This window comes from Aptenodytes forsteri, unplaced genomic scaffold, assembly GCF_000699145.1.
Source record: "Aptenodytes forsteri isolate BGI_AS27 unplaced genomic scaffold, ASM69914v1 Scaffold183, whole genome shotgun sequence".
NCBI classification, from domain to species: Eukaryota; Metazoa; Chordata; class Aves; order Sphenisciformes; family Spheniscidae; genus Aptenodytes; species Aptenodytes forsteri.
The window spans coordinates 2,243,809-2,269,154 of NW_008795918.1; the positions used below are offsets into that span (position 1 = coordinate 2,243,809).

The 25,346-nt window shown below is 40.8% G+C and overlaps 1 protein-coding gene across 1 annotated transcript in view; it reads left to right on the forward strand.

Annotated features, from left to right (window-relative positions):
• SATB2 (SATB homeobox 2) overlaps positions 1-25,346 on the forward strand; it is a 114,624-nt gene that overhangs the window by 21,495 nt on the left and 67,783 nt on the right. The window contains exons 2-4 of the mRNA XM_009284677.2: positions 16,971-17,097; positions 19,270-19,393; positions 24,232-24,334. Of these exons, the coding sequence (XP_009282952.1) occupies positions 16,971-17,097; positions 19,270-19,393; positions 24,232-24,334 (354 nt within the window). The remainder of the gene's footprint in view (positions 1-16,970; positions 17,098-19,269; positions 19,394-24,231; positions 24,335-25,346) is intronic.

Genomic DNA, 25,346 nt, shown 5'->3' on the forward strand with positions numbered 1-25,346 from the left:
CCCCACAAACATTCATTTTATTAGATGAATACACTTTTTTATACTAACTCTGCCTGGTAAATGAATAATTTCTATCTTAAATTCTACATTTTTCCTTTGTGGTTACAACCAAAATTATACAGATTCCCTGTGTGGAATTATATCCCGAACTACTTTCCCCCAAGGTATTTTTAAACTTTTTGCCTAAATGATGTGCATTATTTTAATTACAGCACATAACAATTATCTGGAAGCTATTGGTTATTATCTCAGTCCGAGGTGCCACTTAAGTCCTTTTCTTCTCACAATTAACAGAATAATAATTGTTTCAAAGGCAGGCAGGGATATGAACCCCAATCAAATCCTAGCAGGCATGTCATTATCATAGCAGGGGAAAGCAAAGGAGCAGGTCCCTCCCTGAGTGAAAGCATTGGGAAGAAATGGGTGGTTGTATTTGTTTTGGCAGGCTGAAGCTGTCGTGAGCCCGGAGTCCCAGCCAAAACCAAGTGAGCTTTGAGTTGACTTGAGCCATTTCTCAAATGTTTTTGTGAACTCTTGCTTTTTTTTTTTTTATTCCCCATATTGTTTTAATTATACTTCTCAGTGCTGGGAACATCACACCAGCTCTTCCATGTTTCGGGATTATTTGTGAAAGGATTTCTCATCAGCTAATAGCTGTTATTTCAAAAAATCTTCATCGGTTGGGTTAAAATCTGAGCTCAGATGTGTGATCACATAAGGGAAAATTCCGTGGAGACTTGGAGTGGAATGAAGCCCCCTCCTTAATACTTTTGTCTAACATATGTCACTGTATTAAAAATAATTACTTTGGTTCCTCAGAGGGGAAGAGGAAGGTTTTTTTTAAAACTTGGAATTCTATATTGAGTAGGCAAATAAACTCCTGAGATTGCTTTCATTTGAAAAGGATATTTTAAATGGTACCTTTTACTTGAATGTTGGCCAGTTTAATTTAGATTATTGCTTCTGACAATTAACCTCGTGTTGGGCTGCACTTGTCTCATTAGCAATGTGGCGAGTGATGAACTCGGATTCATGAGGGCTCAGCCCTCACCTGGGAAACTCACCCACCAGGGCTACGCTGCTGCTCTGACAATTAACAAATCCACGTAAAAGCTGTCCGGGGAGGCCTGGGGCTGGGGGATTAAACAAATATATTAGTAGTCTTATCAAATTCATTGAATAGTTTTGCTGGGAGAGAAAGTTAAACAGCAGAGGAGGCACGGGCATGGGATTTAAAAATACGTCTTTTTTAGGTGATCTGGTTTTGAGATTTTCCTGTTTCAACTTTTTCTAGTTTGAGACAGAATTTCTCCTTCAAAATTTAGCTGCTTTAAAAACAAGTTTTTAAATAAAAAGGGAATAGAGTGATAGGGAGTAAGGATAGGGCTAAATAATTAAGAATAAAATTCTTAAATTCTGTTTTAATGTAATGCTTCATCTGCCAGGAAATGATCAGTTGATTTGTTTTTCATTTAAGCAAAACCAGTTATGCAAGTTGTGGTTTCATGAACTGATTTCCCCCCCGATTTTTATCCACTGAAGCAAAATATCTCTTACTTCCACAGTCTACTGATCTGTGTTACACAGGGAATATTCAGGAAAAAATTTTGTCTTTTGATGGTGATTTGATGAACGAAAGGATTGAAGATAATTTTCTGCAATAGAAATAATTACTTTACCAACTTTGTATAGTTGAAGGCTTCTCATCTAAATATCATCAGAGAATGACTAGTAATGTTCAAACCCCAACATGACATACAAAGAATTTTCTGGCATTACTAGGAGAAAGACCTGAAAAAAATTTTTTTTTCAAATTTTTTTTTCTTCTTGCATTTTTAATTTCTTAGTTATACCAACATGCTGCGTATCTGTGTCTAAATTTACATATGTACATATAGATCAACTGTATAGTGTCCAGAATTAATACAGATAGACATATCTTTATATGCAGGAAGGGGGAAAAGTGTTAGTCCCTTAAAGTAAGTGTTTTATTTTTTCTTTTTAATTTAAATTCACTTGCATTTTATTTTATCAGCTCCCTACAAATACTTTACTACTTTTGCTGTGAAAATCAGTAAGGGGAGCATGATTTAAACTGACTGATCTGTTCTCTCCCATTATGTGGCTAAGCGTATAATATTTGCAGCCACTTAAAAGGTATTCTACATGTTATTTAGAAAGAGTTATTCCATTGAATATTTAATAATGTATACATGAAAACTGATCCAGAAGAGACTGTAGGAAAAAAGATTTGCTCTGGCAGTAAAGTGGGTTATTTTAGTGGAAAAATGAAATCTTTTTTTCTCCTTGACTGCTGGGAGAGATGGGTCTGTGCAGCCGGCCAGTTAAATGTGTAGCCCATATGTGCACCATGAGGAAAGCTAATGCTGAGGTGCGAATGTGACTGGCAGAGATCGCCGTGCCTGCCTGCCGTGTTCCTTTCTCTACTACAAGGGTAGCTTCGCCCTGCCCTGGGAGCTTGCACCTTTGTGTTTTTGCTGTACAGGCTGAGTGAGCATGCCTGGTGGTGGGTACCCTTGGGCACGGCTCTTGCGGAGCAGGCATCCCTCGCTCATCCCAGTAGACTAGACCCATGGCAGTCTCTAGTGATCTCCTCTTCCTCTTGTTTATGAATTTGGGTAACGCGCATGGTAAGAAGATGGGAAGAAAAGTCATGACTCAAGCTAAATAGAGAGTAGGTCGTTGCCTTGGGGGTAGGAGGAGGGGATATTAGAGGTTTGTGGTCTGGAGATTTATTCCTGTAGAGCTGGGAGGAGGCTGGCCGTCATTCAGAGATGGGAGCAGCGTGACGTGGGTGAGAGGAGGAAGGTGACAGTGATGTGGCCCTGGGTGGGTGGGTGAGTGAGCAAGCACTGACCAGCAGAGCCACTTGCCATGAGGGATTCTTAGCCAGGGTTGAAAGCATCTTATGGACTGTGACGAGTCTGAGCTCTATTTTAGCAGGAAAGAAAACCTATTCATTTATTTGTAAAAATTAAAACTATTTTCTTTGTACAGAAGGAGACCTAAAGGGCTGGCAACAAGGTTCAGACCATTTTCTGTCTGGGGCAGTTGTTGGTGGAGGGTTCTGCTGTCTCACTGAGGCCGAGGGAGAGTGTGCATCATTCTTGCCCATCAGCCTGTCAAGCCTACCTGTCTCTCGTGAGATACGGCACTGCAAATTCCCTTTCCCCTACTGGCAGAAAACACCTCAGCCATGATAATAGCATAATTTTGCAGTTCTACCACGATCGCTCTAAAGTTTTAGTTGTGACATTTCATTACATTTGCTAATCTTTTCCTTCAATATAAAAATTACTCAAAAGATGCTTCAGATATGGCATTCCTCTTATTTAAACAGGGCACATGCAGGCACACGACAGCTAATGGAATATGAAGCCTTTCGTACACTACGTACCTGGGTAAAAGCTGGCTTAAGTCCTTAATGTCTTGAAATTGGTACCTCCATTTCATTGCTGTTTGTAAAGAGCTTACGTCAGCACAGCCTAAAGACAGAGTATTTCCATTTCAAACTGTTATCTTAGTTTCTATGAATTAACAGTGTTCTTTAGACATTTCCAGATGAGGGGCCTCCAGGTTTTTGGTTCCATTCTCGGGGCATGCAATGAAAAGCATTTCACCTCAGAGTAGGTAAAGGAGGTAACAGAGAGGCCAATATTTTGGGCTACCAGCAGTAAAATTATTCCTGATTGTGAAGATTGGGTAGAACATAATTTTCAGCGGAACTTGATTGAACAACTTCTCAAATTTCATGAGAGCAACATTTTTAGTCTAGAACAGTGTATCTAAAGGAAGGCATTTCTCAGAAAATATTTTAGATTCATCCATAATTTATCCATTTTATTTAATATTTAAGATTATTCTCCTAGATTACAATTTTAATGGTGTGACTTTGACCTTTTACATCTATACCACAGTGGTGCCTGGTCACACTGACTGGGACCCTTATTGCATGAGCTCTTCAAATGAGTTATTCTGCGATAAACTGTAAACCAGAGCCATCACCTCGGGAACATGAGAGCTGTTTTAATGCTGATAGGCTCCCCTGATTGGATTTTCATCCACCATAAACTCAAATGTGAAATGGAGAAAGGAGGGTATTTCTGAGGCAGTGGATTTTTCCAGGTGGATATGCATTACGATGATGTTTGGTCCTCACCTAGAATGCTGCTGATCAAAAAGGCAGGCAGAAAAGCTGAACTGCCTCTACTCAGAGAGCTACAGACCTGAAGAAGTGCTGAAGCATCCCATGTGGTGGGTGTGCTGCATCACCTCTTTACGCCATATACTCTTTGGTTTTTTCCTCCCTTTTTTTTAACCGATTAGAAAAAGAAGACATTTCAAATGGTTTTGAAGTCTGAATTATTTTAGTATTTTAGGCATCTCAGACTTTTGGGATAATTATTTAGTAATAAAGTTTCTACTTACTCAGAAAATCTTTATTTCTTTGCAGTTTATACCTGTCTTAAGACCTGCAGTATGAAACAACCAATAATACTCCATGTCTCCAAATGAACAACCAACTTTGGGAGAGTAAAATAGACTTTCATTAAGATGCAGATACCCACAGTGCAACCCACGTCCCACCACCTGAGTGAGTGCCAAGAGCAGGGAATAGTTATTGGCTGTGGGAAATGACTGTGTCGGCAGAAACCAGATTGAGGCTTTTCCTCCAGGGTGACCTTTGAAATCAATCAGATTGTGAAAACGATAAACCTCCCAAAGCCACCTCTTTGTGTTGTGCTTGTTGTGCTGGTAGTGCTCCCTCAGTGCTCAGGTTTACTCTGGTTCCCTGTGCGAGTAAGGAGAAGAGAATACATTTGGATTACTGGGGGGTCGTTCTGGAGTGCATGTGCATGCAGTGTCTTCATCTTCCTACATAAGACTTCGGGAAGTACTGTTATTTATATCTTATTATCTCCTTTACTATGATGTTATTAGTTGAAATCCCCAGTCAATTACTGTGTATTTGTGGTACAGAGGAGAATGCTGGCAGCAGTATATGTTGTACCTTATGGTGAAATGCATCTTTGGTAGATTCCAGAGATTTTCCATTATTGGTACCATGTTCAGAATAAGGCATCATCCCATTGTATCTTTATTGAACAATATTCCCCAGAACTGCGATCGAGCCTCTGGATTCCCTTTCTGCTTACATTCATGTAGAAGCCATGCATATGTGGGCCCGAGACACCTGGGGCTTTGGGAGACGATTAGAAATGACGGTCTTTCCTCCCTTTTTTCTTGAAATATCAACGTGGGGGATTTTTTAGCTCTTTGTATTTGAATGTGAGACATAGTTCAGGAAAGAGAAAGAAGTGGTGAGAGCACTGACCTCTGGAGGAACGGAGTTCTGGTCCAGAAACTGGTTTAGTACAGGAGTGTTGGTATCAAACAACAGTTTCTTTCACCAGAAGAGCCATCATTGGGGCTGTTGCGGTAACCCATCTCTTAAGGTGTCTGCAGGGCCACAAAGAAAAAGGGGCCTGAGAGTGCTGGTGTGTTGCCTTCCAGCTTCGTGGGTTGTGAAGCACTGTGAGCTACTTACTGTAGCATGGATCTCAGGAGGTAGTAGAGCTCTCCAGCATCTCATGAGGGTGTTTGCAGTGCCACCAGTGCTTGAGACTTACTTTAGTCTTGCAGTGTCTGACAGTGTCCATTAAACTCCTGTACTGGTTTTGGCTGGGATAGAGTTAATTTTCTTCATAGCAGCTCCACAGCTTCTCTATCCTGTGATTACACGAGAATCTTAGCTGCTACATAAAGAAGCAGTAAACTTCTGGAAATGCTTCAAAACATGATCTGCGTGTGCTGCAAACCTCCAGATCCAAAAGTTGAATAACTCTTTCCAGTCTTTGCCATGTGCACAGAAAATTATCATTCAGATTAAAAAAAATAGTTCTTTCTGTCTTTCTATCTTTCAGTCTTTCATTTGCAAACTGACTAACGTGAAGATGAAAATGCTAACGGGATCCAAAAAGAATCTGGTGGCTTTGTAAGGAAATACGTTCAGTTCTAGGAAGATGTGGGCTAAGAAAACAAATCTGGGTTCATCTCAGCATAATGTGGGCTCAGTGTCCATTACTCCTGTACTGGTTTTGGCTGGGATAGAGTTAATTTTCTTCATAGCAGCTCCACAGCTTCTCTATCCTGTGATTACACGAGAATCTTAGCTGCTACATAAAGAAGCAGTAAACTTCTGGAAATGCTTCAAAACATGATCTGCGTGTGCTGCAAACCTCCAGATCCAAAAGTTGAATAACTCTTTCCAGTCTTTGCCATGTGCACAGAAAATTATCATTCAGATTAAAAAAAATAGTTCTTTCTGTCTTTCTATCTTTCAGTCTTTCATTTGCAAACTGACTAACGTGAAGATGAAAATGCTAACGGGATCCAAAAAGAATCTGGTGGCTTTGTAAGGAAATACGTTCAGTTCTAGGAAGATGTGGGCTAAGAAAACAAATCTGGGTTCATCTCAGCATAATGTGGGCTCATCAACGGTACAAGGGAAAACTGTTTTTTCTGAGTCTGGTAACAGTTCCTGCTTGCTCTGAGTCATCTCCTCTAGTGGTGAACTACAGTCTTTTTTTTTCTCCTTTGTTTTCTCTTGATAGGAAATGTAGCATAGTTCAGTAACCAGCAAAGCTTTATTTAGACTTGTCAGAAATGCAGAATGGTTTTGCTCCTCCTTGGAAGAAAAGAGGGAGATGAGGAACCTGAGAATCAGGTTATCAACTGAAATGAGTGGCAGTGAAGGAAAAATTTATATTGAATTTAACTGAGTGTATCTGAATTTACAATGCTGCCCAATTTAGGGACTAGGATTATTAGAATGTATTTTGAAAAGAAATACTGCGACCTTAAAGATACTATTCTCTGTCTCTCTCTAGTAGATCAATTTGTAAGGGCAGGGTAAGGTTTGATCTTTTGCCTTTTACCTGTTTGTGAGCTATGAGGGAGACCTGAGCCTAAAGATAAACAAACCCACAGTCTTTGGTCTGTTGCATATTCTTAAATATATGTGTGCATGCACATTTACATATGGATAATTTTGCTTCCTTATAATTTTTTAATATAAAAATGCTAGAAAACAAGTCTTACCTCCTTTGTTAACTGCTTCATGGTGGATCTAGTTCTTAACTGAATGTCGTTAAAGATACCAGGATCAAGCCTATGGACATTGTTTGGTCTTGTATGGATCTGGATATGCTCTTACAATAATGCAGCTACAGAGAGCAAAGTACTTCTGAGTGAAATTGCAGAGGTAACAGCAACCATATCTTCACATATTGCATTAATCTTGAATTAGTGGAAGCAGTTGTTGTTTGGGGTTTTCAGCAAAGTCCTCAATCCCTCTCTTTCCTCAGCAATACATGCTTTTCTATCCTGCTAGTTAGATGCTGTTCTACTAGTTCTTCAGTTGTTCATGTTGGTTTTTTTCATGGAAGTCAAGAACTGAATGTCTGGTGGGAGGAAAGAAAAGACAGAAGGCAAGCCAAAAGTAGTAATTTAGTGAAAAAACGTTTTGCTAGTCTTTATACAGTGTAAGGAAAACCCCAAAAAGACACAAATCTTAAACTAAAGAGATTAAGCTGTTAAACTACATAGGCCAAAATATGAATCTGCATTCATTTTAGGGCTTGGTTTGTGCAGCACAGCATGCTGTGTGTCCTTATTTTTCTTCGGACTTGAGACCCATGAATTTTCAAATCTACTTACAGTTGACTCAACACAAAGATAGTTGGCTACTGTTGTCTGCAGTCTGAGCCAGACTTTCCGTGCTCTCTGTAGCTGTGTTACTGTGAGTAGGCAGGATATTCAGATTCATACAAGGCCAAACAATGTCCGTAGGCTTAATTCTAAGCCTATTAGCCTCTACAATGTCCTATTAGCAATGCTGTTTTATAACCTTTAAAATGTGTTTTATGTATTCAGTTGCAATGCCATGTTACTGTGCTTTTTTCCTGCTCGGTGGGCTGTCTTTCCATGTGAAGCTTATAGGCGAGCATTGAAGCTGGGTGAACTGAAGGAGTTTGGGGCACTGGCATCTTTTTAAAAACAGATACAGGTTTTTCCCCAAAGAAGGAAACCATCTTTTGCCTCTCCCTCTCTTCTCCGTTCGAAAACATCACAATATAAAAATCCAAGAAAGGCTTCTGGAGGGTGGGGACCAAAGGCTGTCCGCTCAGATGCCTTGTTCTTGCTGGAGGTGTCGTGAGGCAGGTTGTGTCGGTGGTGTTGGGCTGGCAGGAAGCTGACAAAGGAGGTTGGAAAGCAAATGTTTGTGTAAAGTTCTGGTCCTTTTACTCATGTGCAGCCCCTTGTAGGTCATGAGGTGGCAATACAGTCACCGAGTCCAGAATTTGGGGCAAGATGATCCAGGCATCATTTGTGGCTGTTAAAGAAATGTGCAGCAGAGAAAAGCACCACCTGTTGAGTACACTTGCATTCATGTTTCTTAGCAACTGAGGCAAATACACTAAAGCCCCAATTTTCAGCCTGTAAGGCTGAGGTGGAACCACGTTACAGGTCCCCACTAGCAGTATCTGCCTATGTTGGCTCTCTGGGAGGCACCAAATTATAGACAGGAGCCGTGGTCCCAGTGCCAGGCTGGGGGATGGCAGAGAAGCAGGCAGTGTTTTGCCAGGGAGCCTGGGACTCAAAGGCAGCTGCTGTCCAAAGCAAAAGGAACAGCAGTGGTTTTAAGATGGCAAAGCAAACCTCCAGGCATGGGAACAGCTAAGGAAGCTCTTTGATCAGGGAATAGGCTGAGTTGTGACACTACTGGTCTGGATTTCAAAGGTGTTCAGCAGCCAGTGCTCCCTGGGAGGAGGCACAGCCTTTGCTCCTGTGCAGCTGAGCAAGCTCAAGCGTTCCCAGGATTAAGCTGGGAAGGATCCTACCATAAGAGTAGAGGTTGCTGAAAAGACAGTAATTTCATGCAAAAATGGGGAGAGTACCATGCTTTGGGCTTTATGTGGGGGTCATGTTAGTGAAGGAGCAGGTGCTGCAACCCTGTGGGCAGTGGGGCTACTGAATAATACTGCTGAGAAAAGTAGACCCGGTGTGATGGTGCCTCTGAGGAGAGAACACCCTGGTGGAGGGTAAAGCTGAGCTCCAGGCTGACACGGTCGTGAAGGGCAACTGCTAAGAGCTGCTTAGTATCCTGGATGCAGTAGCCTTTCTGTCGTGAGTTTTCATGACTGAAAAGACTTCGTTTTCATGCCATGGAAGTGACGCTTAGAGGAGTGGTTCGCTCTCTCAGACAAAAGAGAGAAAAAGAGGACTTCTCTCTCTTTATTAATGTGTTACTTCTTGCTGTCCAAGGTAAGTGCAGACTTCCCAAAAATGCCGAGAGAGAGATGTTATGCAGGGCTAAATGTGGTTTTCCTCAATGGAGGTAATAGTTTTAAAAGTAATACAGAAAAATGTAAAAAACACTTTTTTTGTAATATTTTGTACCTCCTGTGCTTCCTCACCCTTCTATTTATTTGTGGTATCCATGTACTATCATATAACAGTTGTAAAAATAATCCCCTGAAGTAAATGACATCAACCTTTTTTTTCTCTTCTGTTTCCTTACCAATTATTGGCTGTTTTTTCAAACAGAATAGGGGGTTGGAAAATTAAATAAAGACTTCCAAAATAACAAGCTTCAGAAAATTTTATTAAATTTGTGGGTTCATTCTGTTCTCTCTCTCTCCCCCTCTTTTTTTTTTTCTTAAGAAGATCTTTATTAATTTAGTCTAGTAACTTAGTGCCTATATTAAATTAATCTAATAAAAGTCAGGGTCCTCACATAACGTTTCCCAAATGTGAAGCAGCATCTATTACATGAGCCACAATCTTTTTACAGTAAAATGTAAACCCGATATGTAGAATTACAAGGCATCAAACTGTTTGGTGTATGTTATTTAAGTCAAATACTTGAGTACAGTCATGCTGGAGGAAAGGAATGGGCAACACTAGCATTCAAAAAATTAAAAACTCAAACCAAGCTTCATATATCAAAGTGATTTTCATCTGTGAAAGTACTCTGAAGTTCAATTAAACCTTGTAATGCTAACAGTCTTTCTATTGACAGTTACATCCATGTTTCTATAAACATTTTAATATATAATCGTATAAATATATAATGGTCTAAATACATAGTCTCTATTAAAGTCTGCATATTGATACAGATCTGAAAGGCTAGATACGAGTGTTTAAACTGACCAGCGCATAGATGCGTTGTTGTACCACAAAATTTCATTCTGTAAACCACTGTTGGTACACATAGTTTATGACAGCATTTTAAAACAGCAGTAGCAAAGACAGCAGTACAAGGGGCTTTGCGCTGCCAGAGCTTGGGGTAGCTCGGCCGTGCCTTCCCCTTGGGTGAAGGTCACCCTTTTGTGAAGAGCCCTCAAGTTGCACAAGTCTCACGAGCTGGGGTGGAGTGTTCATCATTCAAGGAGTGTGGGTGTTCCTGTTGATTTGTGGATGTGTCCATCACAGTGTAATCACATAGTTTATTCCTGTTCTCTCACTGAATTATTTATTATGCACTGAAATGAGGAAGGAGGGGGATTCTTTTGTATTGGCATAAACATAGGATTATGTTCATTGTGTGCTTTCAATCACTAAATCACAGATATGTCAATTGGCGTAATACAGTCTACCTCATAGGGATGTTATGAAGCTTAATTAATTAATGTTTTTAAAGTGCTTTGGGATCCTCTGATGACAGGTGCTTTAGAAGTGCAGGGAAGGATTATGCTGATTATTTTTCCCATTTATTACCCCAATATGTCACTGGTTGAAATTCAATAGAATAATAAGGGCACCCTTACAATGATGGGCAAAGACAGTATAATATTTTTTAAATTGCCATAAGAGCTAGAAAAGGCAGCTCAATAATATAATACAAAAATTAATATAATCAGGGTTTTTTTTAGTTGTTCCTGTTGCTTTTTTCTCTTTTCTGCTTGAAAAATCATTCCCTTTGCTGGATTAACAATAATAACTACAAATTACGCCTTTATGTTGTCACAGTTTGATGATATACTACAGCCAGGGCACAGGTTAGAAACACGGGCTGAGTTACTATGTATTGCAGGGTAGTGATTTCCTGCAAACTGATTTATGGATAAATAATTCTATATACTTATTACATGGGACAGGCAGTTTTTAATTTCTGTAACAAAGCACAGCTGAACAAAGGAAAATTACATGCTATAGCATAGGGACAAGACGTCTCTGAAGAGGATAAACAGATGCAATCAACGTCACACGAGCCTACCCATCTTGTAGGGGGGCCCTGACAGTAGTGGCTGATAGATAAATGTCTTGATTGTCCTGGAAGCGGGGGTTTTATTGGGTGTTTCATTGAGGTCTTTAATTTGGAGTTGTAAAAGCAATCAAAAGTATTTGGGTGCTAACACTAATCTGCAGTTTCTCCTGGGTTTCTGTTGTGTGTTGATAAGAGCTGCTGTTAAAAAGTAAGATGTTTAAACAAAACTATTTGATCGGACTCACAGCACGGCAGCAAACGACAGTTGTGTTCTTCGCCCAGCCTTGTGTTTGCGGTTGGACACTCTCAGGCTGTGATCCTGTGACGCAGGGAAGCGAACACTAGGGTATCTAGTACAGCTCTGGGACAGCCACAGCCATGTGAGGCATGGCTCTGGTCCGGTATAACTCCGCAGAATCAAATTTGCTCAAAACATTTGGAAGGGGTGAATAAAGCCCAGGAGATCTTATGCTGGGCTGGGCACTGCTCACATCAACTCCGTGCTGTTTGCCGTGTCTGACTGTACAGGCATGTGTTCTTGCCTGAGCTGTATGTAACTTGTACTGCCACAGCCTGCAACGGTGCTGACCCGGCGTTACCGAACATGGAGCTGTAGCGTAAGAAACAAGCTTTGCACTTCTCCAGTTTCCAGCCTGACTGTGTCCGTCAATCCACAAGGAGAGCAATTGTCTGCTTTAATAACTCACCCTATATGAATCTCAGCAGGTCACATTTGCTTCTGCTGTAGAAAATGAGAGGGTTTGGTGTTGTGCATCAGGGATTCAAATGGTTTGTCTGCTTAGTGTTGACAAGATCTTAACAATGTTTGGTAAGGAATCAATGTCCTCTGCTATCCTTCTTTTCCTCTTTAGCCAAAGAACACAAAATTCCTTCTCTTTCCCTCTCTGTACATATTTGGGCAGGTATTACTCATGATTCATTTTGTAGCTGTCTCCAGAAAAATGTTGAGGTGGGAGGTGGTGATACTAATAGGAACTTCCAAAATGTCCTTCATTTGATCCCGTGACTTAATTTTAACCTTAGCGGATTAGCATTTTAAATAAGTTGCATTAATCCTGTGTGACCCACCTACAGGTATCCATTTAAGATGTGCTCGTAAATTGTGAAAGGTGAAATCAGGAATCTAGCTGTGGTGGGAGCAGGGGATAGTTTGTGAAGCGAGCCAGTGACCACACGAGGCGTGTTCTGGTCCTGTTTGCTCTGTTTAGCTGCAAAAAGGAATTTGGAAAACGCCCCATTTTAAGAGTTTGATTTTACAGTAGCGATGTATTGAAGTGTCCATGAGATGTCCCAGGAATTCCCCGTGGGACTATCCAGATAAAAAGTTAACTGTGCAGGTGACCGGGAGATGCAGGACCTGGACTTCATTCTGTTTATGACCAAGAAGTGACATAGCTAGGCTATGATTGAGATATATATTTTTTTTTTTTTTTCCTAAACCCCAGATGTGGCATTCTTAGAATGAGTGTACTGTATGGCTATCTTTCTGTTTGCAAAGACAAATGAGGCTTCTAGCCCGTATAGGTAAATAATTTTCTGAGACAGTATAAGCTACATGGTAATGAAAAGGGTTTGCCAGCTTAGCTGTATTTTTCTAGGAAAGCAGCTTTTTGCCTTTTGATATTGTTATGCTCCTGATTAACGTAGTTATTCTAGAAGTCTGCTTTAGCCCCAACCTTGCATCCATTCAGTTCACATCTCACTAGGGTGAAGTCCCAGGAATAGTCCCAGTGCTTTGGATGCATCACTCTTTCAGGTGATGCTGTAAAATAAAGGTCATGAAGATCCTGTGACAAGTTCTGCTAGATACAGAGGTCAGCCATGATGTAGCTGGTCAAGGCTTCTGTTCAATGTATTGTTCTGCTCAGACTTGCGTGGTTATCACTTTCTTCTCCAAAGGAGCTGCATTTTAAATGAAACTAAATTGAAAGCACTCCAGCAGGGTGGCACATCATTGGCCTAAGTGGAACGACAGAGGTGAATTGCAGTGGTTGTTATGTGTGAACCTGACACTCGAGCTCACAGAAGTTTGCCACTAGTGTGTTCTGGCATTCTTGTGGGTAAAGGGAGTTACACAAATTTAAAACTAGGTAAAACTAGGTTACTCTGTCTTTTGATGAAGCTGAAGCTTAAACTTAATAAAAGACCTGTCTGTAGAAGGACATGCGTTCGAGAACCATCTCTTCTAAAATGTGTTTTCAAAAAAAAATCTTTTGTGAAAACTGTTTGGTCTGTTTATTGTCTTTAATTGACTAACTGGCCTGGGCTGCATTCAACCATTTCTAGATGAGTTCTTGACAGCTCTGCTAGTATACAGCCATTTCTTGAGTGTGAGCAAGCTTTGAAATCTGTTGAACTTTCCATTCAGAAAACTCAGAAAAGAGTCCCAAAGGATCATTGATACAGAAAAGAGAACCAGACTCATTAACAGGAGAGTTTTGTGAACTCATGAAAGATGTGCTTTTGAATTTCCTGAGCAGTCTGATCTGCTGTGCATTATCCACACATAATTTTGAGAAGGTCTGGAGCAGACAGAGGAGTGATATTCCTGGAGCAGTAGTATATTCATTAATAACTCGGTGACCTTTGCTCATTCCTGTCCCCGCTCCCAAGTCTCAGTTGTGGTAGGATAAAAGCTCGGTCAGGCCAGCTGAAGTGATTTCTTTAAAGGCCTGAGCTGTATCAGTTGGAGTCAATGGGAGGAACAATAAAAAATGTGTATGTGGAAGTGACTCCATGCTACCAGGCTGTTCTCATCTTGGCGTTGCTGTTACACGTAGAAATACCCGGTCCTGGATGAGAAGGGACCTTTTTAGGGGGAAAATTTTGGTCCACTCAGATTTTACTGAGGAGTCATTCAGAGATGTCTTCTAGCGTGCAGAGAATACGTTTGCTCAACAAGCTGGCATCATCTTCCCAAATGCAGCCCAAGAGTTGCCTTAAGTACAGCGTCGGTGCCATGAAATAAACCACCTGTGAAGTCTGCTGAGGAGCTGGATGGAAACCATGGCTTCTGGCTATCGTTTGGACCAGCGTAATGTGCTCTGGAAAAAAAAAATTTGCACGTCATATCACACCAGCTGAAAAAATAGTGCACATCAGCAGTGCTGTAACACAGAGTAAAGGACTCGCAGCAGGTGTTAACGTGCAGAGGCACCGAGCATTATGGTAACACCTGTGTTTGTCTAAATCCAGCCAAAACTATTTCCTCTCCAGTTGTAGAGGAGGATTAAAAAAAAAAATCTACCTAACTTTCAGTAGTAGCAGACATTTCCTGTAAAGCAATTTGCATAGTATTTCCCATGGTGCACTGTGGCTGCGCTGTGGTTTTCTCTTTTAAACTTTTTTAGTTTGGGGACACCTTTCGTAACTGGTAAGTGACCCCCGACCGTTTCTTTGTCTCTCGCCAGCGTTGCCAGGCCTGAGCAGTTGCAGATGGTGTGCTCTCTGAGTGCTTTCCTTAATTGAATGAAAAATAAAGCTTCTTGTAAAATATTACCAATTTAGATGTGACTTATGGGGCACATATGATGCTTATTTTTTCAATTACGTGAAAACTTGGCGTGGTTAAACATAGGAAGCCAAGTGTTCTGTGAAGCTGGTATAGATTTCTGGATTTTTAGGTGATTTTGCTTTAAATTATTATATAGCAGAAGGGGGTGAAGGAAGTCAGCAGCTAAACTGTGTTTTCCCAGCATGTATTTCACTCAGTGGACCCTTGATGCTCATTTCATGACTAATATATGCTGTACTATACGCATTTCTTGTTGTCACCAGAGATAACATTAAGTAAACTATCCCCTTAAGAAAAACAGCTTTTCTTGGCAAGTGGAATATGACTCAAGGAGCCAGCACTGGAGACATACGGTGCTGTGAATGAGTGCTGTGTGTTACTCTACTGGATCTGAGTCCAGGCACTATTTATACTGCAGCATATTCAGCACCAGATTGTTAAATCTTAATACTGAAACAGTGCATCATTTAAATGTTTTTGTTCTGTTTATGTCCCATTTTCAAGCATTGGATATCAAGCAACACTTACTAACTTTCTGTTTCATTTGGACAAGATCTTCCCTTGCCAAAAGCTTTCTAATCTGCTCTTGAAATATTAGCCTGTCTGTACCAGCATGTTACAGTGAAATTTTGTGCCACTGAGGATGAACTAGGTCGCTTCGAGCTTCTTTCAGTATGTGGTGATAGAATACCTTGCAAAGCAATACGTCAGCGGTAGATGCAAACATTTAAGTGCTACAGAAAAGGAGTTGTACTAAAATTATTTCCTCCTCAACCAAAAAAATATTCCGTAGCAGTTATTTCATGGGCTCATAAGCACTGTGTTCTATCATTGTCTCTGTGCAAGAAGCTTTGTTTCACTGTTTCAGAGGTGGTATTTATTTTAAGATCATGTTTGGGAAATCAGGATCAAAGACCTTTGCCATTTACTTCAGTTGGATTAGTTCCAGAGCTGGTGAAGAACTGGGAGTAGAAAGTGAGGAGGAGAGAGTTGAAGTTTCTTGACATCACAGCATCCTTCCAGATATCCAAAGAGAGTTCTTAGAGCTCCTGTTAAGGAAGTAGTTTTCTCATCTATTAGTGTATTTCTGGCAGTAAAGTTTACAGATGGTCTTTTTGAAGATCAAAAAGTATATTAGCAGACCTCAAAAGGCATCAGTTTAAATGGGAGAAAAGGTGATTGGTGTCTTGTAGGGCTGTGCTGAGAGGAGTTATGTGAGCAGAACAGTGGGGCAATGGGAACACGGTGGAGGAGGGAATAAAAGCAGTAGTTGCAATAGTGCAGAAAAAGGCTGAACTGCTTTGCTCTTATGTAGGATGGCACTGTGGCTTGCCTTGTTTGGCGTCTTCCTGGAAGTCATTCCTGGGTATTAGTCATTGTTTTTGGTGTGGGTGGGCCCTCTGCAATTTCTGTCTAAACAGAAATAATACCTCTGCACCAAATGGTTTACCATTCAAGTTTACAGTCTTTGTGGCAATCTCATCCAGAAGAGGTGATGATCCCTATTAAAGAATGAACAGAAGTAGAAATAGGACTTACAGCATTCCTCCCCGCCCCCCAAATGCTATTTTGGATCTGCGGTCAGCAGCTTGCAGTTGGTTTTTTTCACAAAGAAAAGCAACCGTCTGCATAGTGCAACTTGTAGCTGGGGGTGAACTCTTCCTACTTCGTGGATTTCCAGTGCCATCCATCCACACTGGGAATTGTACCATGCTTAGATTGTAACTGTGTGCTGAAAGCCCACACATAGGAATTTTCCTGTTCAAGTCAAAACCAATGCATTTATTTACTGAAGGGTTTTGTAGACTGCAAAATCAGGACTATAGAATATTTAAAGCTTGTTCTAACTTAGAGAACTAGGCTTTAGTGGGATGATGAAAGATGTGAAGGGAGGAAGCCTCCTGTGCTTCCGTGAAGTAATTTAAGAGCCAGAAACATGTCAGCAGCTCTCTGCTAAGAATTTAAAATCTATTCCTACTCTTCCCCATTGTTTGCTTCAGGAGTCAGTACAACAGATCTTTTTGAGCAAGACTGCGATAAATCTCAAGGCAGATCTTGAATCTTGTGAACAAACAAGCTTATCAAAGGGTTTAGTAAATGGCCGATAAAATATAAAGTATGAATTTTTTGTTTTCTTTTCAGGAATAATCAAGCTTGGGAGGTGGAATCCCCTCCCTCTCAGTTATGTGACTGATGCACCAGATGCGACAGTAGCCGACATGCTACAAGATGTCTATCATGTTGTGACATTGAAAATCCAATTACAAAGGTGGGTGTTTCTGAACATCTGTCCTTCTCTATTCTCTGAGCTGCTCTGTCGATCACAGCATTACTACAGAGATTAGCACATCCTGTCTTCATTAATTTCTGGTCTTTTGATGAAATGAAAAGAAAAATGAAGAGAAGAGTGGGTCACCTGGCAGCTTTTTGGTGCATGTTCCAGCTGATTTTGTATGTTTTCTGAAGTAGCAATATGGCAGCAGAGAGGGGAGGGGCAGAAACGCAATCAAGTAAAGATACGGGGCCTTTAAAGGCAGACCTTTCCACAATCCCTAATTTAATGGATTTCTGAGGCCTTATTGTATCAAAAAAAAAAAACTCCTTGCCTTTTTCCAGGGGCTGCATTGTGAGAATCCAGGTCTTCTACTGCCAGTTGCTGAGATGGGGAGGAGGGGAGCTTGTTGACTTTCCTTTTTTCTCCAGTGGTCTTCCCAGTGAAAAGGCGAGAAGATGAGGAAGGGATGTGTTACTGCAGCTCCATTTGGCATTTGGAAAATATTTTCCTCCCCTGAATGCTAGTTCTGATTAGAAAAGCAAAAGCTCCTGACACTTTTACACTTACTTGCCCTCCCTTCCCCCCCTCCCACTTTTTCTCCCCCTTTCTCTCTATCGGCCTTCAAAAGAGTCCTCAAATAGTTACTGATGTCTGCATAAGGTGGTGTGGCAGGTCCCTGGCAGTGCATGGCACACTCTAGACCTGCTGGTAAGCCTACATTACGCAGACTGCTGTAGCTCTGTGGTCAGGACATGTCAGAGGAAAGAGGCAAAAATAACAGACAGCCTGGAATAATTTGCCCACAATTCTTTGAAGCTCAACTTGAACAGAAGAGGGGTCCATTGGGATGTGTGTCTGTGTCCTTTGGTGGCAGGTACATACCCTCCAACTGTTCAGTTCGGTTTGGAATTTGGCAGTAGTTGGTGCCTCACTGACATTAACGTCCCAAACAGCAACATTTCTTTCCTGTTATATCTCTGATGGGGCTTGGGGCTTCCAGTTCCCACTAACAGGCGTTTCCTTGGTTTTATATACTGTTGTCATTTCTCAGCTAGACTGCATCTCTGCAGCATAGTTGTAAAAGAGCATCTAGAGCCTGTAGCCGCTATAAAACTGGAGTGCAGTAACTCATCTCCTCAAAAGTGTGAGCTACCAGGAGTCCATCTAGCCTATTGTCACATCTGTATTACTTCAGGGTATCAACCCAAGATGAAGGTCTCATTCTTTATCTTCAAAGTGCTTGAATGCCTGGATGCCATGTAAATAACAGATAGCGTGTGACTTTGAGATAAAGATGGTCATTGACTGCTTGAACTCCTCAAGCACAACTGAACTTTCAACTCCGAGCATAAAGCTGGGCTGTACAGGCAGAAGGCAGAACCACCTCGGAGGCCGATTGGAGAGCGTGCACTAAGTTTCTCAGGCATGAATGGCAATGACAAGCTTCTCCCAACTTTCTGATGTGCTTCTCGGGTCTGTCCCCATGTATGTAGACACAGACCATAAGCTTGTTAAATTAAAAGAAGCACAAGTCACATGAAGACAAAAGCTTCACTACATACGCAGTTCTTGTAGAATGAAAGTGAGGAGGAACTACATGTGACAGATGTTGGGCATATGGCTTAATGTGTTTCTGAAAGGCTCTCGGATACTTCAGCGATGAGGGCAGTATAAGAACTGGTATAAAATAAAATTAATTTTTCAGACTCACTGCTCAAAGCCTTGCTGCCACACAATGTGGGCCCTTACTGTTTAGTGATTTTCTTAGTGACAGTGTGGCATATATAGTTATTTTTCTATGCCAGCAGGAGTATCTTTCTTTGTCTGGAGAGGATGGCTTTATCCAGCCATTTCTGGGGCTTGCTTTATGCAGTTTCTTTGCTCTCCACCAGGCCCCAGAGGGAATGGTTATGCACACGTATAATATCATAGTAGGATTAGCTGCTATTCCTGCCATGTACTGTCATTCTTTTAGTTAAACTACACATCTTCTGGGAGTCGGGCTTGGTGGGGAGGGGAAAGAGGGGAGAAACACCTTGACGGGCTGGCTAAGCAGGAAACTCCAAGGTTGTGCTCGCTGCTTAAAGGTCTATAGCACTTGTACGCAAAGAGTAAGCATCTATGAAGGTGGTGATTCTATCTACTTTTTGCTTTCTGTTTTAACAGTTGTTCAAAGTTGGAAGACTTGCCAGCAGAGCAGTGGAACCATGCCACAGTTCGCAATGCCTTAAAGGAACTGCTCAAAGAGATGAATCAGAGCACATTAGCCAAAGAATGCCCACTCTCACAGGTCAGTGTTTTTAACAGGCTTAGGGAAAGCCAGATTTACAAGATCTAAAGCTCATATTTGTTCAGTAAAGGGCTTAGACTAAACAATTCCATAAATATCACATCAATTTCTTGTTTTCTTTAGAAAGAAGAAATTTGAATTAATATGAAAAAAAGTATCTTTATACCATGTTTTCTTAGTGGGTTGCCAGCTGGAAATTATGAATGAATTGGTTGATTTTTATCCTGCTGTTCAGTGAGATGTAAATTCTTCATTCTGAACCTTTTGCAATAGGACTGATGATCCTCAAATGCAAGATTTGAGTTGCTTCTTCCCACTAGCAGAGGCCTGCCTCCCCCACTAACCTGTAGGTAGCTCTCATCAGCCTCCAACTATGATAAAAAGTATGCTGTTTTAACAGTTGTGCCCCAATTTCTAGGAAACAGCAACAAAAAATGTATATGTGATTATGTTAAAAAAAGAACAAAAACTCAGTCTCATTCTCCATGACTGCTTTATAAACGGCAGTGATGTCATGTCTAAGACACTAAGACACAGGTTCCTACAGATATCATGAGTTCTATTTGTACTGCAGATTGTCATAACAAGAGATTCATAAAATTTTCATGACCGAGTCCTCCTTGCCTTTCAGAAAAAACAGAAAAACACTTCAGCACCCAGACCAAGTAACTTTTCTAGGAGTGAAAAATATGTTGCCTTCTAAAAACTTTGTTAGAATCATAGGTTAATCTGTCTGTTGTATCTTAAAAAAGTCAAAACGTCAGTAATCCCTGCTTGCTAAAAATCCGTTGCTTTGCTAGCCTGTATCTAACATTTTTTTTCCTGTGGTTGCCTGTCTTGCATTGTACTGTACACTCGTCCTGCAATTCATGATCTAAAGCCTCAGTGAACCAAGAGAATTCTTTCTGTGTATAACCAGCACAAATTTGCCTCACTGTGTTATGATTGCAACTCCAGGGAAAGCACAGAGGTGAGATACAGAGCAGAATTTAGGTCTTTGCAATTGGTAGGAATCACGTTCCTCATCTTCCTTAGCCATGTTGGGTCTGCAGAACTAACAGGAATGGAAAGGCTGTGTAAGGAAAAGCCATGTAACTTGCCTTATTTACCAAAGGAGTAGCAGTGACTCTAGATATGCACAGAGCGTAAGTGTGTTGAATACGAAAGTATTTTTCTTTTCACACAGTTTAAGTGTAATTTCTTTAAATAGAATTATCTGTGGAATCTGGTCAGCTAATGATGATTGCAGCATATGGTTGTCTCTGCCCAGTGTTCTTCAATATCCAGTATAACTAAACTATGCATCATTTCATATGCAGAATTCACTTGTTGTCTGGGTCTTTTCCCTCCCACTTCAGTTTCAAAGCCTACCAGGTAGAAATGCTGCAGTTGGTTTAATCCTTCTATAGCCTCAGTCTGAAATATATTTACAAAATTACTGAAGGACTGCAGCAGCAAAAATCCTTGCCCCAGTATTTATTTAGTGGACAAAACTAAAAGGAGATCCTTCTGTAGAAAATTGAGCTTGCTTACTTTTAAGGGCAGGTGTAAGTGACCTCGAGTAATGACTAACCCTTGAACTGGGACTGCAAGAATGCAGCTTGTATTGTTATTGTTATTATTGCCATAAAAAGTTTCAGTCTCTTTTGTTTTGGCTCACAAAATGCAAGAGATACAATGGAAGGTTGTAGAGGAGCTGTCTATTACATTCATCTGAATATGCCTCTAATACAATTCCTTCTCCCAAATCAGTTTTAAAAAAATATCGTGCCAAATGTGAAATGTCATTACAACCCCCTTGTGGTTAATATATTATTGACAGCAGCAAATTGCAGAGTGGTCTCTTAGGAGTCAAACTGCAGAGTAAATGCTGCTGTTTATTAATGTGTTCACAGTGCCTCAAGTACAGAAGTGGAGAGGGGCAGCGCAGGGAGCTCCGCTCCCACCAGCGACGGTGCTCTGTCTCTGGTTCTCAGTGCCCGAGCTTTCCATGCAGCCCAGATGGGGATTCTGATTGCCGCTAATGGGAAATGTAATCATTCACTTTGATTTAAAATTGTTCTGTTTTTTTCTGCTAGGTGTATTATGTGGCTGCAGCTTAGCTACTCTTAGCATACGGCTCCTTTTCAAACAAATAAATCCCAGTTAACCAAGCAGGGGGGAAGGAGGGTAGGTGGGGGGAGTGTGTGTGGCAGAAAGAAATCCAATTATTTCAGCATTTCCATCTTTGCATAGAGACCTCTGTCTTTCCTGTATATTGTATAACTCATTTTAGCCCTGACCATGAGTTTTGTCTCTTTGCTGGAGCAAGATTTCTTGGGATGTGAGCACATCCCATATTTTTCTCCTTGAACTTACTGCACTGGATTTTCTTTGTGCGGATATTTCTTAGCTCCTGGTCTAAGTAGTTTTCATTCCACGTGACTGTCATGGCCACACACATACCGAACATACCTGCTACTTCATATAATCTATTCCTTACTTAAGGATTTTCCCAGGAATAATGTGCATTATTTAGAAATTCGCAATCAGTCAATTTTTTTTGCCACTCTCTTCTGAATGGATATTTCCTTTCTGCAGACTTATCAAGATTCCTAGCAGAAATACCCCTAGGATTCCTTTCCATTTAATAGTGAGGATATGCAGTTTGAAAGTTGTTATGGTTCCTTCCCCTGCTCTACTGTCAAGCAGTTGAAGAGAACCTGTCCAGGGATTTTTCGCCAATGGTTGATTTACTATTTGATTTTACTATTTAGTTTAAGCTTTGCTTTCTCAAATAAAGGTTAATGGGTTAATATATTTTGTGATATTTAATAGCCCTGCAATTTCAGTAATGTCGATTTACTGTAGAACTAGAGGATTTTGGGGGGAAAAGGGGGGGGGGGAACCAAATTGATATGTAGACGGAGCTAAACAATTTCCCCACCCTTCCTTAGTGACTGGAAATTTACCTAATGTGACTCTAAAAAAAAGCAAGTTAGCTCAACTTTGTTCAAAATCCTTCCTTAGCAGAGGCTATCTCCATGTCAGGCTTTCAGAATACTATTGCTTGTTAAAACGACTTGGAGCAAGGGAGGATTTATGGGGAGGGAATTGCTGCTGACTGCCACAATGCTAGGTTTATGTCTCAAAATATTGATTTTAATTAGAAAATTGAATCTCAGTTTTAGAAATTGAAGCTGCCACTTAAAAAGGCTCTTACTTCATAGCCTTCAGACACTTCTGCAGTGCACCATAGCAGCCTTCGAGTGGAAAAGTTGAAGTGAAAAGGCAGAAGAGCCTCTTTACTGAAAGTGAAATTACCTGTTGAAGACTGAAACTAATCTGCACCACCCAGTTATCTTAAGTCTCTCAGTTTTGCTCACATTTTTTAAGTCCCCAAAACTCCAGAGTTCAGGAACAGCTGGAGTCCTGTGATATTGCAGTGAATTGCGTAGAAGGCTGGATAAATCTGGAAGAGGGAGGGGATGTTTTTGTTTTTAAAGCATTGTTAAAATTGAGTAAGCCAATGTGTAAGCTTTGTAGCTTTCCAGAGATGGCCAAGATCCCATTTTGCACAAGAGCCTGCAGGAGCCGGTGGGCCACGGTAAATAGCTTGTAACCCACGTAATAGGTAATAGGTGTAACCCACGGTAAATAGCTTGTTCTCGCTCTCTCATCTCTGTGCAGAAAGGTCATACAATGTGCCAGGGCTTTTTCTGAGCTTTGACGTAAGTGAGGAAGGAGGGCATAAGGAAAAGGTGATTTCTGGAGAAGGTGCATTGGCTCCCATGTGTTAGTGGTGTTAGATTGCATTTCCTTGCTGGAAATGTACATGTGCTGGGAATGATTTGACCCTGGAAGAGTTCGGGAGGGGGGAAAAGGAAAGCAAAATGTTGTTAAAAAGATGCCTCCTCTATAGAAGGGGTGAAGGGAGGGGAAAAAAATAGAAAGGAAGAACTACCAGTAACCAGGCTCTTTCCCACCCTATGGGCAGAGGCACCCCAGATATATAGTATCATTTTTATGGGTATCAGGTGCTGCAAAACAGCTCCGCTCCTCTCTGCTTCAGTTGGCTTGTACTAAGAGTTGCTTGAAGGGAATTCACAAGGAGTAGAGAGGAGTGGTGGTTAAGCAAGTGGTATTTCAGTTTTGTTGAGCTTTTTTGTGGCTTTTGGCTGTTCTGTATTGTAGTATGTGTAGTTCCCTGTGCTCTGAATGACACTGTTAATTTCTCTTTTGGGTGATTTTTCACACAAGGGCTAATCACACGTTTCTATAAATTATATTAATTTAACTTATTTGCCTAACTGTTGTTCTGCAGTGAGTAGCACGGATGTTCTCCGATTCTTGGCTGTGTGGTCTCGCTGCATTTGGAAGCAGAACAGAGACATCTGAAAAGCCTTATTTGGATTATGCATGCTGCAGCATCTAATCTTACCTTTAGGATCTGGTTCCTAAATCATGCTTGTTCTCACCATGCAGTGAGCATGTGTTCCCCAGCATGGCACCGCCTGTTGTTACGCAACTAAAGTTTAGATATTGTAATATCACAAGTACAAAGTAAAGTAGAACTGCCCCCCCTGGCCTGAGCTGCAGCTCTCAGTCTAGGTTTGTACTGCATCTTTTTTGCATTATTATGCAAAATAATAATTATTATTTTCTAATTTTAATTATGGCTGGGAATATAGAATGGAGAATAAAACCAATTTTGTGTACTCATCAGACACTTCTTTTGGTTTTCAAGTCGCAAATGGATGATGATTGTGCACTCGCATGTCATTCACTTTCCCTGGAAAAGATTTCTAATTGTGTAAGATATTTTAAAACACTTTTTGTCTTTCTTTCTGTACTTCCAGAGTATGATTTCATCCATTGTAAATAGCACATACTATGCCAATGTGTCAGCAACCAAGTGCCAGGAGTTTGGGAGATGGTACAAAAAGTACAAGAAGATTAAAGGTAAATTGATTTTTTGTGACTTTCCAAGTTCTTGAACTTCTGCTGACAGTTTGAGATTATTTGCTTTAAGTAAAAGTGATAATAAGCTATAATAAAATTAGTGAATTTGTCTACGAAGAGGGCACAGTCACAGCACATTTGAAATTAAATCTGATACTTTACAAACAAGGCTGGCGTGAAAACACAGGCCACTTAAAACATGCTTAAAATATCCCATTTAGCTGTGCTGAACGATCAACTGTGTTTTGAATTAAGCCAAAACATTTTGGAAAAAAAAAAGTTCTAGTAGCTCTGGATTTAAAAGTTAAATTGCTATGTAAATTACCTTAGTTGTGTTTTATTCATGAAAGCTAAAAACCTGTCTTTCTAAGTTACACGTGCCCTTGCTCTCTGTTTTCAATACTACTAAGTGTACTGGCATTGCTGCCATGTTTTATCGTGTGGAATCTGGATACCAGTAGTGTATTTAATACCTGATTGTTAGGAGACATTGCTAAATAACAAGGCGCTGCACCCATTGAAGTTAAGATGAAAATAGCCCATTGTTTGTATTTTTACTACAACGAAATGGTATTAGTTGGTTAGCAGTGAATGCCTGAGGCAGTAAAATTAGTCTACGGAAGTTCATCCCACTCTCACCACTGAAATGTCTGATCACCTTCTAACAGTACATAAAGTGATGTGACAAGCATCTGTCACATCCTGTAGTTTGTTCTTTTATTCATTCTTTTTCTTTGGGAAGGGACTTGCATGTGTACTTGTCCTGGTTTCGGCAGGGACAGAGTTAATTTCCTTCCTAGTAGCTGGTACAGTGTTTTGGATTTAGGATGAGAACAAAGTTGATAACACACCGATGTTTTAGTTGTTGCTAGGTGGTGCTTACACTAGCCAAGGACTTTTCAGTTTCTCCTGCTCTGCTGACTGAGAAGGCTGGAGGTGCACAAGAAGCTGGGAGGGGGCACAGCCAAACTGGCCAAAGGGACATTCCATACCATGTGACGTCATGCTCAGT